This window comes from Symsagittifera roscoffensis, chromosome 4 (assembly GCF_963678635.1).
Source record: "Symsagittifera roscoffensis chromosome 4, txSymRosc1.1, whole genome shotgun sequence".
Classification (NCBI taxonomy): Eukaryota; Metazoa; Xenacoelomorpha; order Acoela; family Convolutidae; genus Symsagittifera; species Symsagittifera roscoffensis.
Window position 1 is genome coordinate 43,667,417 of NC_087065.1, and position 22,379 is coordinate 43,689,795.

Consider the following 22,379-nt stretch of genomic DNA (forward strand, 5'->3'; position numbering starts at 1 on the left):
CAGTGAAATGAACGGAACATCACATGGTTGGAAGTTTAATATTCGAGAATATTTGAAGTGCGAGCTCCCCGGCAGCAACTCTTTTTGATGGAATACTGCAAGGGGGGCTTGGTGGAGGCAGGCTCATGTCGAAGTGGGTGGGGACGGTAGTGTTTCCCAGGCGCCGTTAGGAGGAAAGTTTTTGTGATGCGTCAGCGTGGAAATGCTACGAAGCGTTTGTCAAAGTTGCTTACTTGTCCTCGATTTTTCATTGATCCGGTGAGGCAAGGTCCTGAACGTCTCGCAGATAGCATGTTTTTCCTCATCCCTTCAGCGACTAACTTTTTCTGCTAGCCTGCGCTTTGCGGTCACGCTCTGAAAATTTTTGAGGAGAATGATTACAAAAATATGTTTGCAAAGTTATGGGCTGAAAAACATGAGCAAAAAAAAAATTCTCTGATGCTGTGGATCACTTGGAGTCCAAGGCTGTGCGCGAATCTTCTGTATGTTTCAAATCGTGGATAAGTGGAAGAGGCAGGTCAGCCTCTAAGTTTCACTCTTTCATTAGCCGGGCGCAGCTCGGTACTTTTTTGGTTTTGCTTACGAAGTGAGTGTCTGAGATTGTAAGAGTGACAGAATTGGCAAATCTGGCAGAACTGGATTTCTGGAGCACCAGTTTTTTCTGTGGCTCATTTTATGACGCAAAGGGGCGTGAACAGTAAAAAAAAGAGAGAAAAACTCCGTTAAAACCGTCATTTTGATGTGTGTTTTTATAAATTTATATTGCATTCTACAATTGTAACACTAACATTTGTTACTTAGTCCCACAAAATAGTGTCAGCTAAAAGTAAGCAGGCCAGGCAAAAGCATTAATTGCTTTCAATTAAAGGATTGATCAAGATATCCCTCATGGCCTAGCGGCTCGGATTAACAGCCCATCGGAACCATCAACCGAAAACCTCAAGTATTCAATTAAAGGATAGATCAAGATATCCCTCATGGCCAACCGGCTCGGATTAACAGCCCATCGGAACCATCAACCGAAAACCTCAAGTATTCAATTAAAGGATAGATCAAGATATCCCTCATGGCCAACCGGCTCGGATTAACAGCCCATCGGAACCATCAACCGAAAATCTCAAGTATTTATAATACGCGTTTGTACCTTTGTTTCTCATCACCAACCCCACACTCCTTTTTTAATCCATATAAACTCTTTGATTTCGGTATAGTAATTACAACAAACGCCCATAATTTTTGATATTCAACTGGCAATTAACCAAATCTAACGCAAGACCCCTCCATTATCAGAACCACCGAAAACACGCCGGTTGGTGGAACCGGGAAAACTATTATTGCGGCACTCAGCAGAGAAGTCAGTTTGGATCACCTCCCGCTGTCAGTGACTCCGGTTATAGTCTCTATAGTCTACGAGAGTGAACAGTAAAAAAAGAGAGAAAAACTCCGTTAAAACCGTCATTTTGATGTGTGTTTTTATAAATTTATATTGCATTCTACAATTGTAACACTAACATTTGTTACTTAGTCCCACAAAATAGTGTCAGCTAAAAGTAAGCAAGCCAGGCAAAAGCATAAATTGCTTTCAATTAAAGGATAGATCAAGATATCCCTCATGGCCGAGCGGCTTAGACTTTCGCCCCACACAACAAACACCAAGATTCGATTCCCACATGAAACTTTCTTCTTCCATACACCAGAAACACTCTTGAAAACCAGGCACAAAACAAAAAACAAGATTTTTTGGAAAAAGTCCGAGCTCCTCGCCCCCATAGCCTAGCGGACAATGTACGCGCTCAACAAGACATAGACCCCGGTTCGAATCCGAAGCATGACGGCTTCAGTTTTCTCAAAATTCGCGGAGTATCAGCAACCTAAGGTTTCTTTGTTTAAAATACTTTTAAAAAGTTTTTGATAAATAAAACCCCTGCAAAAGCCCTGATTGATTGAAAAACATCATCACCGTATTGCGGAGCTAACAAATATATATTCTTTAGCGCAGAATATTAATTTACCTTGCAGAAAATAAAACGGAGAAAACAAGACCGTGATAATTAATAATTTCTTCCTAACAACAAGTTAAAATATTAAAAATAGCTGCAAGATAATAACAATATCATAGGACCTGTTTTTTTTTTCAAACGGTAAGTATTCCTTTTTTAAAAATGTTGGCTTTTGATTTGCCTGCATACGTTTTTCTCGGATTAGTTTTCACATCATAGAGTTGTTTTTATTTGGCTGTACGCTAGTTATTTTGTAGTTGCTTTCAGTGTTATGATTTTTTCTGCTATTTGTAATTTAACTAACTTTGACTTGTGTGTCTTTTTTTATGTTTTTTTTTCCGCTTAAAAACTTCTGCCTAAACAGTTTCTTCTTTTTATTGGCTTAGTGACCTATTTGTGAGTAGTTTCAAGGAGAGCACATTTGATGTTCCTCTATGGATCGCACTTAATGCTAAAGGTTTTAAAAGAATTTTTAGGGTTATGACAACAATTTTTTTCAGCTTTTTTGTTTTCTTTTCTTTTTTGTTCCTCTTGATAGGTTTCCGCCTTAACAAAATCGGCTCAAGTGCCTCATGTTGCGTCTTTCGTCAAGCGAAAATGTTAGTGTGTTTTGAGGGCAAGGGGACCTAATATCTTTTTTTACATAATTTTTTTCCGGGCTTTTTTCCAAGTTTTTTTTCGGTTTAATACGTTTCGGCCTAAATTTTATCGCATTATTGTTGCATTTGAAAACAAAGAAATTGATGCGTGTTTGTGTTTTGAGGGTGAGTGTGACTTAATAGTTAATCTTGATAGATCTTGTTTTTTCGATTTTTTTTAGTTTAAGGGTTTTTTTTTGTTTTGTATCGCAAGTGGTGCGAAGCTCAGCTTCGCCGCTGTGTTTAAAATTCCACATATATATGCTTTAAGGAAAAAATAGGACAGCCTCATCTACAGGCATACTAAAACAGTAACTGTATCATTATCTGCTCTATTTTTTAGTTCTACATTTTGCTCGCTTGCTAGTTCCTCATGTTTTCAACGTGAAAACGTGCGTAGGTGATTTTTTTACAATGTCTTATTTTAGATACTTATTTTTGATTGGTTAGAAATTGAACTCTGACGTCAGATTTGTTTGCTTTGCGGATTTACTTCACATGAAGCTACTATTCAGTCGGTGGTATATGCGAATCTGCACAGTTTTTATTCACCATATTACACTGTTTCTACAAGGGTAAACCGTTGTTGGTATATAATAGACGGATTTGTATTTTAGTACGCATTCTGCATATACTCCGTGGTTGGAAATAGCTAGTATTTTACGGCATTGCCATCACATTGTATTAAATGGCATTGTAGACAAACTGAATGTATGGGCTTAGCAAACAAATATAAAATAATAAACTGAATTTCTGTATTCCCTTAGAACGTCTGTTGAAATAAAATTTGTTCACATTTATTACTTATTAGATTTTTAGATAATGAACTTGGAATCCGGCCAGGTGAGTAAATTTGATTCTTACGTATTCACTGAATTAAACGAAGTGTTATCCTGTTTTCAGATTTGAATAAAGTATAATGCAGCTTATGGAAGAATTATTTTTTCATTTTGGTTTAAATGTCATCATGGATAGGCCGGATCCTTATAATATGTGTTTAAAGCCTGTCGCTCCAGCGGCCGTTGGTTCGAATCCCAGCGGAGTTTTATCGAAACCTTCTTTCTGATAGAGGAATACAACTATTATCTCGTTCTTGCTAACTAAACGTCTCAAATAAATATTTAATTCATTTAACTTACGTGGAAGCCAATTAGACTATAGTTTTTGCCCAGTTGGCGTGCAGGCGTCCCTCATGTTTTCTACTGCACAGGTATCGGGTTAGAATACCAGAAAAACAATTCAATAATTGTTTGTTGGATAATTTGTGCGGCTTGATGATTTGCTGAAAGTAGAAATGTTTCAAATCCATTTACATATTTTTTGAAATTCGAAAGCTGGGATTTTTTTCAAATAACAAGTCACTTTTTCTTTTGCTTCTTGCGTTCATTCGCTCTTTTCTAACTGACTGTTGGCTAGGTTAGCAATTTTAGCCGAAATTAAATGTTAAGCTTGTTTATTTTGAGAAATTAATTGTGTGTCCTACTGTTTTTTTAAGGTTAAGTCTTAAATTGAAATATTGAGCCAGTCATTTAATTTTTTTTGTGTAAGCCGAGCTGATTCTTTGTGTGTGTGTGTGTGTGTGTGTTTGTTTGTGTGTGTGTGTATGTGTGTATGTTATGTGTGTGTGTTCTCGCATAACTATAAGAACCCACAGCTTAACAAGCAGTATTTTTTGGTGGATCTGGACAAATTCTCAAAATGAAATGAGAAGAAACAAAGGCCTAGCCGGGGTCGTTGTACCACTAAATCAGGTTCTTCATGGAAAACTTGTGGGGAAACGAGAGTTTCAACCTAATTCACTTCTAAAAGTGCTCATTTGGTGGAGTTTTTGCTATAATTACGATCTGTAGCCTTGACAATTTCAAAGCAGCATTTAAAGTTTTTCGGCTGAAAGTTTTGGAGCATTTTCCCTCATTAGCAGTCTCATGATGCTTCATTTGTGCCTTGTTTTTTCAACATTTGTCATTTTCTTTCTTTTTATTTTGTTTTTAGTTTTTGCGCTGTATCGCAAGTGGTACGAAGCACCGCTTCGCCTCTGTATTTTTTTTGAAATTCGAGTTTGGAAGTTTTTTCAATGACAGGTCAGTTCTTCTTTTGTTTGCTTAGGTTTCTTGACTCTTTTCTAACTGTCTTTTGGCTATGTTCGCAGTTTTAATCGGAAATAAAATTTCAGCTGGTTCTTTTTTTATGGTTTAGATGGAAATGTTGAGCAAGTTACGGAAAAATTGTGCCCGTAAAGATTCTTTTGCTTTTTTGTGTGTGTTTTCTGGGATACGTAAAAAAGCCTAGATCTTAATAAACAGTATGTTTTGATGGATAGGGACAAGAAAAAGGGAATTTAAGCAGCATTTCATGGAATGAGTAGAAACAAAGGCCTAGCCTGGGTCGTTTCACGACGATATCAGATAATTTATGGAAAACTCGTACGGCATCGAGAGTGATTTAAGATTGAAGTTTTTTTTACTCCTGCCTGATTAAGAAGTGCTCAGCCGGCTTCAACGTGTTTGGAGTTTCGCCCATTGTTTAAATAGTGAGAAAAATTGTTTATTTGGATCGTTTTTTGTTTTTCGGTTGAAGGGTTTGCCGATTTTTTTTAACTCTTGAGAGCTACCTGTAAATAGCGGTTGCTTTTAAATGCCCATTCTACAGAAGTTTTTTTAAAATCTTGCTTGCATAAATATCAACTTTTAATTTGTTTTCTTTTCAAAATTTGTTCAAGTTTCAAGGAAAGTAGTTGAGACTCTTATATAGGTCTAGATTTTTTTACATGAAAAGTCCGAAGATTTGTTCATGCTAAAGTTTGATTTCTAGCGGTTTGATTTTTGATTTCTTTATAATTTCATTTCTTTTCCTAAAAGGAACGCAAAATCCACTATCGAACAGGAAAAGGGTAAAGGTCAAGAAAAACTGATGGACTTTCGAAAAAGGGTTTTAATTTTCAGATTCACCAGCTAAATTAATAATTTATCTGTTCCATTTATCTGAAATTAAGTAGCTTTTTTGAGAAAAAAAAACAAACATAGTTTTTTTTGCTGAAATTAAAAAAGCTTTCAATCCATTTATTACGCTTGCGATTAGCAAGCGTTTTGAAATCAGAATGTTGACTTTTTTCGGGTTAACAACTAGTCTAACAAAATCAGATGAATCAATTGCTGAAATGCTCATGCCTGCTGACATGCTTAACTCCTGGGTGCAATGTTGATTACTGGGAATGTTTTTCCGAAGTAAATTGATTAATTTGTCGGCTTCATGGATTTCGTCTCAACTTTTGTCGGCTTACTTGCCGGATGTTTTTTTTTAAAATAAATTGCTTGCTTTATATTAATTTCAATTACAAGATGAGTTCTTGAGCTTTAATGAAATTAACTGTTTGAATTATCAAATTTTTAGTTCTTGCTTTCTTCAACGTTTTTCATTTTTTTTTGTTTTTGTGCTGTATCGCAAGTGGTCTGAAGCTCCGCTTCGCCTCTGTATAATTCTTTTGAAATTCGAGTTTCAAAGTTTTCTAGATGACAGGTCGGTTTTTCTTTTGTTTCCATAGGTTTCTTGACTCTTTTCCAACTGTAGTTTGGCTATGTTCGCATTTTAGTCGAAGATTTTTTTTTCGAGCTTTTTTTATGGTTTACAAGGAAATGTTGAGCCATTTACCTAAAATTTGTGTCCACGCCGACATAGCAATTTTTTGTGTGTGTTTTCTGGGATACGTATAAGAGCCTAGATCTTAACACACTGTATGTTTTGATAGATATGGACAAGAAATAGGGAATTTCAGCAGCGCTTCATGGAATTAGAAGAAACAAAGGCCTAGCTTGGGTAGTTTCATCGCGATATCAGATAATTCATTGGAAGTTCGTACGGCATCGAGAGTAGTATCATATTGAAGGTGTTCACTACTGATTGAAAAGTGCTCAGCCGTAGTCAACATTTTTGATTTTTTGCTCTTTGTATAAGTAATGAGATAATTTTTTTGTTTCATTTGGATAATGTTTATCGTTTTTTTGTCTTTCCGTTGAAATTACGGGTTATTTACCGATTTTTTTTACGCTTGCGAGATACCTGTAAAAACATGTCGCCTTCAAATACCCCTTCTCTTGAAATTTTTATAGATTGGTTGTACAGATATCAACTCATTGTATATTTTTATGTAATTTTTTATAAGGTTCAATAAATGTAATTGAGACTCTTAATAGATCATGAGTTTTTGTTAGATGAAAAAGTCCGAAATTTTGTTCCAGCTCAAAGTTGGTGTCTAGAAATTTGACTTTTGGTTACTTCATATTTTTAGTTCATTTTCTTTGTTAAAAGAAGGTAAAATCCATTACCAAACAGCAAAATGGAAATGATCGATTTCTACTTTCCAAAAAGGACTTTAATTTTCAGATTTAGCAGCTGGACAAATAATTTACCAATTAATCAAGTTATCTCAAATTGAGCTGGTTAATCGAAAAAAAGTCATTCGTAATTTTTTTCTTGAATTAAAAAAGCGTTTTGCATCTTTTTATATTTTTGAAATTCGAAAGTGAAGTTTTTCAAATTAAGTCAGTGTTTTGTTTCTTCGCGTTCATTGACACTTTTCTAACTGTCTGTCTAACTCGAGATGATTCTTTTGTGTGTGTGTGTATGTGTTCTTGCATACCTATAAGAACCTAGAGCTTAAAAAACCATGTACTTTGATAGATCTGGACAAGAAATATTGAATTTTCAGTAGCATTTCATGGAATGAGAAGAAACGAAGGCCTAGCTGGGGTCGTTGTACCACTAAATCAGATAATTCATGGAAACTTGTAGTGCATCGAGAGTTAAAACCTAACTCGCTTCTAAAAGTGCTCATCTAGTGGCACTTTTGCTATAATCACGATCTGTAGCCTTGACAAATTCAAAGCAGCATTTAAAGTTTTTCGGAGGAAAGTTTTGGAGCATTTTGTCTCTTTAGCAGTTTCATGATGAAAAAGACACAAATGACGCATCATGACACTGCTAACGAGGCAAAATGCTCCAAAACTTTCAGCCGAAAAACTTTAAATGCTGCTATGAAAAAGTCAAGGCTACAGATTGTGATTATAACAACAATGCCACTAGATGAGCTTTTTTAGAAGCGAGTCAATGATCATGAATTTTTTTCAGTTTCTTTCTGATTTTGTTTTTATTTTTCTGCTGTATCGCAAGTGGTACGAACGAAGCTCCGCTTCGCCTCTGTATTTTTTTTTCGAAATTCGACTTCGGATGTTTTTTACATGACAGGTCAGTTTTTTTTGTTTTCTTAGGTTTCTTGTCTTTTTTCTAGCTGTCTCTTGGCTATGTTTGCATTTAAGTCGAAAATTAATTTCAAGCTTCTTTTTAATGGTTTAATTGGAAATATTGAGCCAGCTACAGAAAATTTTTGTCTTTGTCGAGATGATTCTTTTTTGCGTGTGTTTTATGGGATACATATAAGAGCCTAGAGCTTAACAAACAGTATGTTTTCATGGATATTGACAATAACTAGGGAATTTTAGTAGCGTTTCTTGGATTGAGAAGCAACAAAGGCCTAGCTTGGGTTGTCTCACCACGATATCAGATAATTCATGGGAAGTTCGTAGGGCATCGAGAGCGATATCATATTGAAGGTTTTTGCTCCTGATTGAAAAGTGCTCCGCCGATTTCAACTTTGATTTTTTCGCTCAGTGTATAAATAGTGAGATAAGGTATTTTCATTTGGATACTCGTGTATCATTTTTTCTCTTTTGGTTAAAACTACGGGTTATGTGCCGATGTGTTTTACGCTTGCGAGATACCTGTGGAAACCCGTTGCTTTCAAATTCTATTTTTCTAGAAATTTCTATTTTGTTTGTACAAATAGCAACTTATTTTATATTTTCTTGTCTATTTTTTTATGATTCAATACATGTTATTGAGACTCTCATTTTGGTCGTGCGTTTTTTAGATGAAAAAGTCCGAAGTTTTGTTCTTTGTCAATTTTGATTTCTAGAGTTGTGATTTTTGGTTACTTCATAAACTAAATTCTTTTTCTTTGTAAAAAGAAGGGTAAAGGTCGCGAAAAACCTGATTGATTTTTATTTTCGAAAAAGGATTTTATTTTTCAGATTTAGCAGCTGGATAAATAATTTTCCACTTGATCCAGTTTTCTCAAATTGAGTTAGTTTATCGAAAAAAAGTCAATCATAATTTGTTGCTGAAATTAAAATAGCTGTCAATCATTTTATATTTTTGAAATTAGGAAAGTAGGGAAGTTTTTTCCAAATAAAGTCAGTTTTTTTTTCGTTTCCTTGCGCTCAGTGACTCTTTTCCAATTGTCCGTTGGTTATGAGCGCAGTTTAAGTCGAAATTAAATTTTAAGCTTGTTTTGTGTGTGTTCTCGAATACTTATAAGAATACAGAGCTTAACAAACCATGTTTTTTGATGGATCTAAACAGGAAATATGGAATTTTCAAAAGCATTTCATGGAACAAAGAAACAAAGGCATACCTTATGTCGTTGCACCACTATATCAGGTAGTGAATGGAAAACTTGTAGGGCCTTGAGAGTTTCAACCTAACTTGCATCTAAAAATGCTCATTTGATTACACTTGCTATAATCACGATCTGTAGCATTGACAATTTCACAATTTCATTGCAGCATTAAAAAAATTTCGGCTGACAAGGTTTTGGAGCCTTTTGCCTCTTTAGCGGTCTCATAATGCGTCATATGAAGGGCAAAACTTTTCTATTTTCAGATTAAAGGGGAATTTATAAACTTTTAAGTTACAATTTTTCTTTTCCATGATAGGTTATTATGAGATCATTATATTGGCGCAATGGCCGTTTTGCAAGTTTTGTTCTTAAGACCGAGAATTGTCCTTCTCGACATAGGCTTATTACAATTAATTTTATTCAAGATAATTTGAGATATGAAATTTTTTTCTAGATGTAGTTTGTCGCCATTTATTTACATTTGCGAGAGCAAGTGTCGTGAAAGTGAGAATAACTTTTTTCCGGTAAACACTTTTCTGGTGAGTTTTTAAGAAGTTGAAGCTGCATAATAAATCAAGTTACACTTTTCACTTAGTTTAGTGGTAACGCGTTTGCCTGTGCACCTAAGATCACGGGTTTAAGTCCCTGCCGGACTTAGTTTTTTTCCGGTACGTATGATAGCCCAGGAAAATTGAATTGTGGGATTTTCGTTTCTCTGCTCACATTTTACCGGCTTAGTTGCCCCGTCAAGGATTGTTTTTGAGCTGTAAGCTATTTTCATTGTTATTGAATGTTTTTGTTGTTTTTATCGGTGGTTTGTAAGTTTACTAGCCTGACTAACATAGAACATTTGTTTTTTTTTTCAGCTTAAAACGTTCGGCTTGTTTGGACGGGCTTACTCAACTTTTTGTCTCGCTTGAATGGCAATAATTGATTGTTCAGGTCGTTTGTGTTACGAAAGTTCAAAGTTTTTAAACTTGATTGCTCAATTTTTTTACAGCATTTGTTTGCAAGTGATGTTAAGTTTCTTTTCGCAGCTGTATCTGATCCAGCGAATCTTTATACTCGTTTTTTAAATGTCAGTGATGAAGGTATTTGTTAGGCCTCGTATTTCTGTTATTTTTAAATGCAATTGTCGTAAGGTTGAAATCTATTTACTGTCGACTTTTTTATTTTGTATTCCCTGAATGGAATTTCTAAATTGGCTATGAAATCTTGAATTCAAGTAACAATCAAGTTATAATTTAACGTCGTTGGATTAGGTAAGAATAGAATCGATATCGGGTTTTAGATGACTAATACTTTTCATAGGATATTACTCGTAGGATTAGCCTGAATTATCGAACCCGTATATGAATGGCGATAATGGTAGGTTTTACCATGGTTTCGTGTCTCAGTAATGTCACCATCAGGGGCGGATCTAGGATTTTCTTGAGGCGATGTTTCTTTCGGCCAACAAAATTGATTTTCTTCACTCCCAAATTGGCCAACAAACACTCTATTTTGGCCGTTTTTGGAACTTGTTAACCAAAAAAAATTGCAGAACTTTAATACTCGAACTTTAATTTTCGTAAACAATTTTTATTACAGTCACTTTCCGTTCTGGTTGACACTATTTTAGGTAACTAAGTTTCAAGTTTTGATAATGGACTAATTTGAGAAATAAATGTTTTTGTTTTCGTTTTCGACTCAGAAAATATTAGTTGTTTGAAACAAAATTCTTATCCAGTACTTATTTAATGGCAGTTTTTTTAACAAAAATTATTCTTTATTTTAATAGCGGTTCTCTTGGGATTTGGGCAGACTGTTGTCATGTTCTCTTATTTTTATCATGCTGTCGGGTTATAATCAAAGCTAGACTGTTCATTATCCCACCTGGTGATGTAAATGTGGTGATGTAAATAATCTTCCGCTTCCAGAGAATTCGGAGACTCGATGCATCAGTTTTTATTTTTCTTGACGTTTTTGAATGAAGTTTAAATACATAAATTTTGTTGGTTCTATTTTTCAGAAAAAATTCTATTTGGCATGTTTATTACGAGCAAGTGCTTGCGTTATATTACGAGTGCACATTACTTAGGTAGCTCATTTTTGTGTTAAATTTCATAACATTATATGCATAAAGTTTAGTGATCAATTGCAATACAGGCTATGATTTTGTCTGTGGCGTCTGAAAGATGTTGATATCCTGAGCTTGAAATTTAAAAAAAAAATTTAATGTTTGTTTCAAATTGATGGTGGGTTTGACAGTTGCCAGTTTGATCAATTTAAAATAATTCATATGCCCTGTTTATTTGTTTTCGTTTCAGGCATAGCGGAGGCCGGGACTTAATCCGGCTTAGAAGTTTTTCCAAGTTGACTTGAGGCAAGCTATTGGTCTTATTATGCGTTATTAGAGGATGAACAACAATTTGCATTTTCATTTCCATCATACTTGGCCGGTTCTTGTGTTGTGAAGCGATTTATCTTTTTTCGACCAAAGGCGCTTATTTTAATGCACAGTTTTTGATTTGAGTTATATCTACTCTATTAAAGCACCTATTTTTGCTGCCTGGACTTTATTTTTTAAGTATTTGTAAATGTTTTTGGCCTTCAGGGTTCAGGATGGTAATATATTTGCCTTCGAAGCGGCAGAGTTTGAGAAAATTGATTTGTATATTTTTTTTCGATTTTTTTACAGCATGCTTGCTGGTACAAATTTTCTTGCCAATATTTTGCAAATTGTATTGTTTGGTTTATTGCATTAATTATTACCTAATTTAATTTCAATCCTCTTTAAGGCTGAAAAGAAACAGCTAAAAAATAGAAGTAAGCACGACATAAATCCAGATCTTTGTTTTCGTTTTTTTAAATACTTTTGTACTGATCGTATAATTTTGTGCTATCTACAGAGCAAACGGATATAAATGTTTTTTTTACACGAAGCCTATTTCAAGATTTTGTTGTGAAAATTGGGCTCTAAATTTCAAGTGAAGCATCAAAGAGATTTCACAATGTTATTGTTACAGAGTGTCGAAATACAATGCTTGTAGTGCTTTTTTGGTTCTATACAGTCTATTCGATTCTAGTTTACATATGCCATTCTACCCTACTAATCTATCCTATATTCCAATCTACCATATGCCAAATACTCTATGCCAATTTACCCTGTGCTGCATAAATAGTTCAATTGGCCAGAGATAATTTAGCTGGCTATTTCGGTTTCAGATCGCCGATGGGCGCGATTCGCGGGCATAACCGGCTCCAATTTTTGTATAGAGTTCTACCCTCTGTAGGGAAGCTCGCATTACGTTGGAGCGACTGCGATGATCACTATTCTGTTGTTGTCATTCCGTCTTAATTTATGTGTAAGGTAATTTGGCTGAGGGTAAATTGGTAAGCAGGGTAGAATGGCATATGTTAAAATGGAATAGGCTAAATTGGAATATGGTCAGTTGTCCTGCTACCTTATTTGTTCTAACCGATTTTTTAATCAACTGTTTCTGAAGAAATATTTTTTGAACATCTAAAGCTACTAGTGCACTGAGCTCAAATTTTAAAAAATTTATCTTTCTGTTGCGAATATAGTTCGTGGTAACGCGTAAGCGTCGATTTAATCCGGCTCAGAAATTAGTTTTTTTTGGTCTTATTAATACTTAGCTAGACGCTAAATAAATCGCGTGGTACTTTAAATAGCGTGTGTGAAAATTTCCAAAATCTTATTTCATTAGCTTTTTAGTATTCAAAATTAATTTAAGATATTCAAATGGAATCGCAACCTTCAGGGCTTCGACTGTATACGAGAAGTCTTGTTTGCTAAGCTATCGATATATTCCTTTATAGAAGGGGTGATATTTGTCATAAGAACCAGGGTGTGTTAAATAAACCCTTATTTCTTATCGAAGTTTTGCCCTCATTGAAGAAGAATTTCCCCATCTTACTGATTTTCAATTTATCATATTTACACTTGCGAAGCAAAGTGTATTTATTAGAACGAACTTTCTTTTTTTTCAACCTAAGTCGCAAATATTTGTGTCATTTTTGGGGCACCTTTACAGCTTATTGATAGAATGTGCTTTGACATTCGAATAGTAATAAGTTAACTCAGTTGATGCATTTTTAATTCATTAAATGAGCAGAAAAAAGCTATTTGTTTCTAACAACCTAACAATAATCGAAGACTTTTTTAAAATACATAATTTATACATAATGTGGCTTTATGCTTTGCAATTTATTACATGCAAAATGGTGTCTTTTTGTATTTGGTGTTACTTTTGCCGAATCGATTTGGCAATTTATTAGCATATGTAGCTTCGTAACTGGTGGCTAGTTTTTGGGGATTTTAAGCATCCGTGGCTGAGTGGTTAGTGCGTCAGACTCAAATTTGCTAGACCGGAGATTCGAATCCGACACGAAGCCGAGTTTTTGCTAATTCGAGGCTTATTTCTTCTTTTTCTTATGTCACTTAATAGAGCGGCTTTCTGGTCGTGTTCTCGCTAGTGTTTGCGAAGCGCAGCTTCGCGTCTGTGTGAATTATTCTCGTGAAATGTTTACAGGAGTAATATTGATAGGGCGTATGCTTTCAGGTATTTTTGAAAGGAACGAAGGCAAATTTCGACGGAGTGGAAATGGCCAATGAAGAACATGGCTCATCTTCGGCGTCATCTTCGGGCATATTTGCTTCATTGGAAAGTGATCCGGTCCACAGCGCGAACGACGACGGCTCTCCGCCAAAGAAGAAACTAAAGGAAGAGAATGTTAAAGAAAATTTGAAAGAAAAACAGAAACGTATCGTACCGATCAAAATTAATAGACCCAAAGGGCTCACCAAAGAAGGCAAAGTTAATTGGGGTGTTGCTGTTAAAACAGAACCTGAATCCACATCGATATCAGAAACTGAAGAGTCTACGGTGTCATCGGAATCAGAGACTGTCGTTTCACAGAAGATACTGGATGCAACTATCAGTAAACATTCACGAATTGTTGAAGAATCTACTGTTTCTACGGAGTCTGAAGCGGGTAATCCAGAGATTGGAAACAATACACATGATATAGTAAATCCAAATGCTATTGCAAGCACCGTTATGACTGATTCTGAAGATATTGGAAACCCTATTGAAAACGAATCATTGGTATCAACAGAAACAGAAGCAAATGTTCTAAATCTCTGTCAAACCGATGCTGCGAGAGGCGAGCTATCAAACTGTTTGGGAGCTGAGCCTCAGAAAGAATCGGAGAAAGCTGCAATCATTTGTCAATCAAATGTTAATTCTCCGATGGTTTTGGACATGGATGCTCAGCGAACGGTGCTTCTAAAAGAAAACGAGGAATCTATCATATCTTCAGAATCAGATTCTGTCGTTTCGAAAAATACACCACAGGAACTTGCCTTAAATGACGCAGAAAGTACCGAAGATTCCGTAGTTTCTACAGAATCTGAAGCAGGTAATGTAGAGGTTGCGAATGATACTGTTGGCGGGCGTCCTGTTTTGTTCTCGCATAATTTACATCAGCCTACCACATCTCCATTAATTTTTGCGAATGCAGTTTCAGAACCGTCATCTGAAAGTCATACAGGAGGTGAGATTTTAACTGAAAATGAAAACAGAAGCGATACTTTTCGTAATTATGAACAAGCTGTGGGAAACGTTGCCTCTATGATGGAAGAGCGGCGCCGTGACATTGCAGAGAATTATGCGAAAGCCGTGGATCATGTCGCATCGAATTTTGAACCTCCTCCCATATCCGAAGCGAAACGACCAGAAGCTCGAAAAGATTCGGTTGAGAGGCATCGAGAAATTGCCGCAAATTTCTGCAAAGCAGTAGACCAGGTCGCAACCAATTTTGAATCTCCTCCAGTAACTGTAGCCGAAATATCGGAAGTAACGCGTCAAGAATCAGGCGAAAGTCGCCTCAACATCTCAGCTAATTATGCAAAGGCTGTAGATCAAGTTGCTTCTAGTTTTGAGAGCACATCAAACCGATCTCAGCCTCCGTATCCTAACGTAACTGTGCCGTTCAGTCATCGATCTGTTTCTTATGTGTCTGACTTGTCCGAGGAAGCGCAGAACGAGCTGGCGGATCCGCGTCGTGATCTTTCAGCCATAAACCCATTTGCTATTTGGGCTCCTGAAGAACCAGTCTCTACGCAAGCTAGTATTACTACCACTCGTCAACCACCCGTGTTAGCAAGAAGTCAAAATCTGTCTCGAGGTGATGTTAATACACTGACAGATACCTCAAGAGGTAACATCCCCTCAGATAACGGATCAGTCATAAAACCAACCGCAGCGGTAAATACTGCCTTAGTTAAAGAGGAACCGATGGATTTTAGTGATATTCAGAGATCGCATGCAATTTCTACAAGCTGTGCAAATTCAGCCAGCCACTCTTTTGTACCACCTATGCAAACAGATGTATCGGCACATCAATGCTCTGCTTCTGCTGGCCAAGATACAGTTGCAATAACTGCGAGTATGGCAACAACTGGAGATGTTCTGTCGACCAATTCTAATGATCCTACTAGTGGACAGGTTGTTACTACCAGTTCAGAGGGTAACGTAAATACAGTACAAGACAGCTCTGGTACGAGTCAAAATGAAACGAATGTGAGTAAAACTATTGGTATTCTTGATACTTTGCCTCATTGATAGCGTGAAAGCATTAGTGTTAAAAAAAAGGGAGAGAGAAGCATTAAATGATGCCAGAAAACTGAATAAGTAGTCGTTTGCTGTGAAAGTAGCACCAAATATTTTGATCACAGTTGTGCAAAAAATATTATCGTTAGGACAATTTCGACAGTTTCGCCTGTATATGAAGAGAAATTTTTGACCGTTTTTAGCAAAAAGTTCCCATCATTTCTTCTTGAGAAATTTTTGAAGTACGAAGTGAGGTTGAAAGGGTTTTAATGTCACATCACTTTTACATCCTACGAAATTTCATTGAGGTATAGGTATGTAGAATCGCGTTGAAAAACTCACAGAACTCATAGCACCTTCTTCTGAAAGGCCTGGAACGAAACAGTAATTACCGATGTTTTTCACAACATTAACTCTCCAAGTGATTATGTAGCTCGTGCTAAATTTGATATTTTTTATCACAAAAATTCTTCAAGTTTTGTTCAAGCTCAAACTTAATTTTTCGCGGTTTGACTTGATTTTTTTTCAAAATTATTTATTTTGGTAAAAAGAAAAGCAGACTCCACTATCAAACAGCAAAAGTGTGAAGGTCACGAAAACAGTGGACGATTTTTAGTTTCAAAAATGAATTTTAGTCATCAAGGTGCCAATAATGAAGAACTATGGAAATTCAGAGAATTTTAGGTGATGTATTTTTTATCTGAAATTCTTTAACACTTTAAATTTTTTTTTTTGAAAACTTCCGTTTCCTTGTTTCTTTAGACTTGTTGGCTTGTAGAATCATCTGTTGGCTATGTTCTTTTGTTTTAGAGCGCCATACCAGTTATTCAATTCGCAATGCGTCAGTATCGTCATAATTGGCTCAACAGAGGGTTTGAGATGGCGGAAAATACCCAGCAGGCCTTTAGCGATCTGAAACTAATTCAGCTCGAAGATCGGGATCTGGTTTCGAGATTAATTTCTATGGTAAGTGTTTTAACCCTTGCGATAATGAAGGGTATTGCAGCCGGGTACTACACAGTTTTAACGTTATTAAACTTGTTCCCGGGATCTTCTGCTAGACTACTCGCATACCTTATCAATATATCAAGTTCCAGCTTCTGATTATTACGCCCATTTAGCGTGAAGGTAACTTGAATGCTTGTGACGGCAAAGATTCTAAAAGAGTTCGCTTATGAACACGAGCCAATTTTTTCAACCTTTTTTTCCTGCAGCTTAGACTTCCGATTTTACACTAGGAAGCTTGCGAGCGTTAGTCTATTCGTACGAGCCTTTTTTTCTAACCTAACTCGCAAATAAGTGTTCATTAAAAGTAATCACTTATCTGGTGGCACTTTTGCTATAATCACGATCTGTAGCATTGGAAATTTCATAGTATCTGTTCATTGCTTTGTTAGTGGTTATTGTTTGAAATTTATTAAATGCTGAGTGGTAATTGTGTGAGGCTCTTAATCTCCAGGTCGCAGATCAAATCCGAGATGTAGCCGAATTTTTACTAAGTTGAGGCTTATATCTACTTTTTCTTAATGCAGTTTATAGAGCTGCTTTTTGTTGCGTTCTCGCTAGTGTGAGCAAAGCGCAGCTGCTTCGCTCTGTGTTAACAATACAATATTGCTAGAATTGAAGGTTTTTTTATTCACTCCTGTAATCTACCTGCTCTGATTTTGTGCAGTTTGTTTTTCTTTTAAAAGTTTTATTCGACTTGAATGGTTTGAGATTTTGTTATATGGGCTTAGTGGCCTTTTATGGTGCGGTTTTACGATCGCAAACTTCTTCTACTGGTTTTGTGCTTGAGAAGAGGGTGCCGCATAAAACTTACTTCAAAAGTTTTTGGTCAAAATTTCTAGACAACAAAATTGTTTTCAGCTAAACGGGCGTCTACCATAGTGTTGTCGGTTTATTTACCACTTAGTGTTTTTGTGAGTGCCAATTTGATGCTTGCGACTGTGTTCCGAACCATGTTTTTTCTCAAATTGAATTTCATTCGAGACAAACGTATGAAAATTTTGCTAAATGTAGTTTTTTCGATATTGTTTCAAAATAACTTTTTTCATCTAGTGTCTTTCGTTCATAGAATATTGCCTTTTTATTTTGTTTTTGTTTTTGACTTCTAAAATAACTAGAATTCAACCTGAAAATTAAATTAAAGTTCTTGGTTTTTCCCATAATATAGACCGCCCAGGCTAGCAGCAAAAAAGTTGTGGCCCACAGTCAGTTTTATTTGACTGCAAAACAATCGTTTTGCGTTCATCCTAAAGTGCATTCATACAAAAGATTATTTTGAAAGTACTTAAATAAGATCTGAATAGATTTTTAATGAGTAATATATGAACAAATAAACATGCAAATGGTATTTCAATGTATTTTTACACAAGCAAAGCTTGTGTGATAGTGTGAACTCTATTTTTTTTCTAACGTAAGTCGCAAATATTACTGTTCATTTTGAAAGTGTTCTTTTATTGCAGTATGTGCATAAGATCAATAACCAGCTATTAAATACAGCCAATGCTAAGGATATTAACACAGATTATTATAATACAAAAAGCACTTTAGCTTCAAGGTATCATTGATCTGTAGCGTAAAGGTGGAAATGAGACCCGCTACAAAATTAGGGATTCGAACCTTTTCAAATTAACTGGTACTGCCAATGCGTCACAATTGGCTTGCGTCACTTAGCAATTATGTAGACTCATAATTGGCGTGCGTCAATTAAGAATTTTTTTAGACTCAAAGCTTTACTCATTCAGTTTTTCCCAGTAGCGTTATCGGTCATATTTTTGCTTGTGTATGCGAAGTGCAACTTCGCCTGTGTGTTGGTTTTTCTAATTTATTTACTGGAGAGGGGAGGGGGGCTATTATGGGAAAGTCCCAAAATTCTCAATAAATCTTTCAGGAGCATTTGATCGCCGGTATAGCAAACGGGACAACCAATCCACAATCAACGTATGGTGGAGGCCAAATCTTGTCATCTGTTGCACAGCACTCCAATTTTACCTCAACTAGTGCTGCCCATTTACCTTCACGGTCATCCGCACCTATATCACCGGCTGGATTGTTGATGCCAACCCCGTTTGACCATACCTTACTACCGACAACAAAGCCTTCAATGGATACAAATCCCCGTATATCAACCCCGGGGACTGGTAGACCGGTCTTCAACACACCTAGTTTGGTTTCTCAAACCAATGTATCCGAGGCTTCAAATGGAAAGAAGCCACGAGGGCGACCCCCGGGCTCTAAGAGCTTGGCAAAGTACCCCGGGCCAATGACTCAAATGCCAATTGCACCTAGAGGAAACATGAGTTTCCTGGGGGTCAGTGCTAAGAGAAATTCAAGTTCAGCGGTTCGTTTGTTATTGATATTAATATTGCCGATTTAGATATTGATCTTTGTCAAAACAAGAAGAAAAGTGTTGCAGGAAATAATTTTTTCGCAAAGTAGCTGCATTGATCAGGCTACAACATTATCTGATAAAGAATCACATTGTAAAACTTTTGTTAACAATAGAATATTTTCACTGTTTGGTACTAATCTGGCTCCTTGGTTTCTTCAGAGTTCCCAAATTTCAAATGGAAAACTAGAGGAAAGTGTCAAGGTTGACGGGACTCCGAAATACCAAATTGTTCCAAAAACTAAGTCAATTGCTACAAATAATGTGCTACCAAATTATCAACCCAAACCAGACAGTCTTCAACAGTCACAAGCAGCTAGTCTGTCGCAGAACTCCTCAAGCATTGCCAAAGAAGTTGTTCGTAATTATTTGTCGAACGGCACACAAAATGGGCTCAATTTAACGCAGACGCCTGAACAAAGACAGAAGAATCAGCTTCTGAATAGTCAGATAGAAGCTCCACGAGATCTGAACGGAGTCGTGATTCTGTCGGACGATGAAGATGAAATGAGGCCTGTAAGTTCTCAAAATGTCTCGAATGGGAATAGCCAGGCACTGCAACATGCGCAAATGTATCAGAATTACGTGCAGCAAAACCAGGTGCAATACAATCAACATCGTGCTCCACGTCACAGTGGTCAGAATGGTATGTTGAACATTTTTCAGAACTATTTGATTTTAAATTAAGGTTTATCAAGTATTTCAGTGTTATGTTTCAAAGCAGCGTCCGACTTATCTCCGGGGTCGCAACGAAATCAGAGTGCAGGGAATAATTCCATTCGACAGAAGCCATTACTTCCCCGCAGTTCCACGAAATCTCAGTCTCAACCAAACGGTCAGGTTTTTCCCTCCGCACCAGTAACCCAAAACAGAGAGAAAGTGTCCAGAAACCAAAGTGCAAATAGCTACGCAATTCCACCCAAGCTGGAATTAAAAGCGGAGAAAACGAATGCAGGGAAGAAGCATAACGAAGGGGCAAACTTGACATGGAGCTTCGCCAGTGCTTCCCAGAAGCTTAGCAACTACAAGATAGATAAATACGAATTATTTGCTTACAACAGCTCTAATGGTAATCGAACTTGGTTACTGGTAGAAACAATTAAAGCCTTAGTATTACCTATGCAATGTATGCTAACTAACCTGACGCCAGGCGTTATCTCGTTTGTAATTAGAGGTGTTGATACTTTTGGACGGAAAGGTGATTTTTCCAATGTTGTTTCCATAGAGATGAATAGTTAATGCCTAATCTCTGGCATCGTCAAAAGTCGTCTGCTACTAATAGTACACGATGGATGCAAATAATCCGAATTGAAACAGTTGATGACGCCGATTTTTTTTCCTAAAAAGTTGCTTAAAAGCTGATGATTTTTGATTTTGCCAATAATTTCGCAGGAACTATAAAATTAATTCTAATTCTATAGTTAATTGTTTTGTCTTAATTTATCTGTAAATCCACACGTTTTGTTGAAGGTTAATGAGGAGCAAAGATCAGCAAATATAGTTTTTTTTTTTCAAAACTTTTAGATGCTTATTTTTAAAGGATTTTATCCTTTTTGATTTTTTTTGAGTTGTAGCCGGATATTTGGCTTCTCCTGTTTCCAACATTATTACAGTTCTTTCCTGAAATGAAATATATTTTTATCGAAAACTCAAATCAAATTGTGACCTTCTTCTGTTTTAATAGTTACAAGTTGCTGATCATATTCAATATAGCGTTTTTGCGACCAAAGTAAGTAGGAAAGTTGTAATTGGGCGCATATTTCCAAGGAAGTATGTATCAGGTAGCACAGAAAAAAGTCAGAAAGTCGAGTGATAAAATGTTTTCAACCTCATTTGGTCGTGTGTCAATCGATTCTTGAAGAAAAAAATCTCAGTCGCGAAAACTAAGCTGACACTTACAAATCGAATCTTGACAAATTTAGAGATAATTGTTCTACAATTTTTAATATTTAGACTTTTTTAGAATGAAGAGATTTTGTATTAAATAATTTCAGGCTTGAGAGGCCTCTTTTATTTCGCACAAAAACGAAAAAAATGGACATTTTTTTGCACATACACATACGAGATCAAGTGTCTTGTTTTCGGGGTGATCAAGTTTCCTGTGATTCTTTTTGTTCCGGGCGTTTGAAAAATGTGGAGGAACTTTGTAATCGAGTATTTCAGAACAAGGGCCTTTAGTTTAAAGGAAAGGTCAGCCCATCGATTTTCATAACACCTGTTGTTTTGAGTATTTTTAGAAAGTTGTGAATCCAAGTTAAAAGAGGTGTAGATCAAGCAAAACGAGGCAGTAAAGTTGATAAAAAAACGTCAATAAAAACATTGAAAATGAACAAGTATTTTTAAACACTGTTTTAACACACCTTTGTTTGAAAACATCGCCTTCTTGTGTACAGTTGTCTCTTAGTTTTTTTTCTTTTTGGTTTCCACGCAAAATCAGGTACCTTAAATAAACATTGGAATGTGTCGAATGAAATATCGTATTGCAGCACTTTCAGTCGTAATTCGCATGGCATTTTCTCAGTGTCGAGAAAAAAGGGTTTCAATTTTTTTGATTTTGGTCAATTTTCAAGCTAATAAGTTTTGTTAAAATAAGCTTTGCAGGCTTGCAATAGCTCTTTTGAACTTAATTTAAGCCGTAAAAGCTTATTTTCACTCGAGTAAAGTTAGTTTTTGAGATTTCGTTTCGGCATTTTGGGAATCAAAAAATTTTTGTACACTTTTTTTGTTTTTCTAGTAATTTTTCTGCAGAAACTGTTTCCCAATTGGTCTGTGACTGTTGACTATAACTAATTTCTACTTTTTTTAGTTCAGATCTTACTATGACAGCACACAAAAAAAACTACACTAATTTGAAAAAAAAAATTAAGACTGGTCGGAACATACTGAGCCATTTGCACTGCGCAGTAACCGGCTATCCTTGTTACAAATCTTTCCTGATTTAGAAAAAGGGCTTGTTTTATTTTGAAACATAGAATAAGTCCAAAAGACTGACTAATTGGTGAAATGGTAAAACATCTGCTCGTGATTCGAAAGTTATGGGATTCGTATCCAGACCAGAATTGTTTTTCATTTGCTTTATGTTTTCGACTAATCAAATCAGTTTTTGCCTGCTGTGAATGTTTTTCCAAATTTTCGATTTAATCCCTTCAAATATTGTATTAAGATTCAAAGAACGCAGTGAAGACTTTCACATAGGTCTCGATGATTTTTTGTTTGTTTAATTCTTTCTAAGAAAAATTGAGAAATTAACTGACGCTCAAACTTGATTTTCCGCGGTTTGAC

The 22,379-nt window shown here is 36.0% G+C and overlaps 2 protein-coding genes across 3 annotated transcripts in view; both read left to right on the forward strand.

The window, feature by feature from the left end:
- Nucleotides 1-22,379, forward strand: part of LOC134843821 (early endosome antigen 1-like) — an 84,895-nt gene that overhangs the window by 30,944 nt on the left and 31,572 nt on the right. The window lies entirely within an intron of this gene.
- Nucleotides 3,070-20,550, forward strand: LOC134844414 (uncharacterized). Of its 2 annotated transcripts, none has more exons than XM_063861076.1 (6): nucleotides 3,070-3,481; nucleotides 13,655-15,676; nucleotides 16,517-16,672; nucleotides 18,600-19,049; nucleotides 19,260-19,743; nucleotides 19,819-20,550. In XM_063861076.1, exons 1-6 carry the CDS (start codon nucleotides 3,461-3,463, stop codon nucleotides 20,334-20,336), a joined length of 3,651 nt encoding a protein of 1,216 aa, XP_063717146.1. In that variant the 5' UTR covers nucleotides 3,070-3,460; the 3' UTR covers nucleotides 20,337-20,550. The 2 variants fall into 2 exon arrangements, with proteins under 2 accessions (XP_063717146.1, XP_063717147.1); XM_063861077.1 differs by having other exon boundaries at nucleotides 19,822-20,550.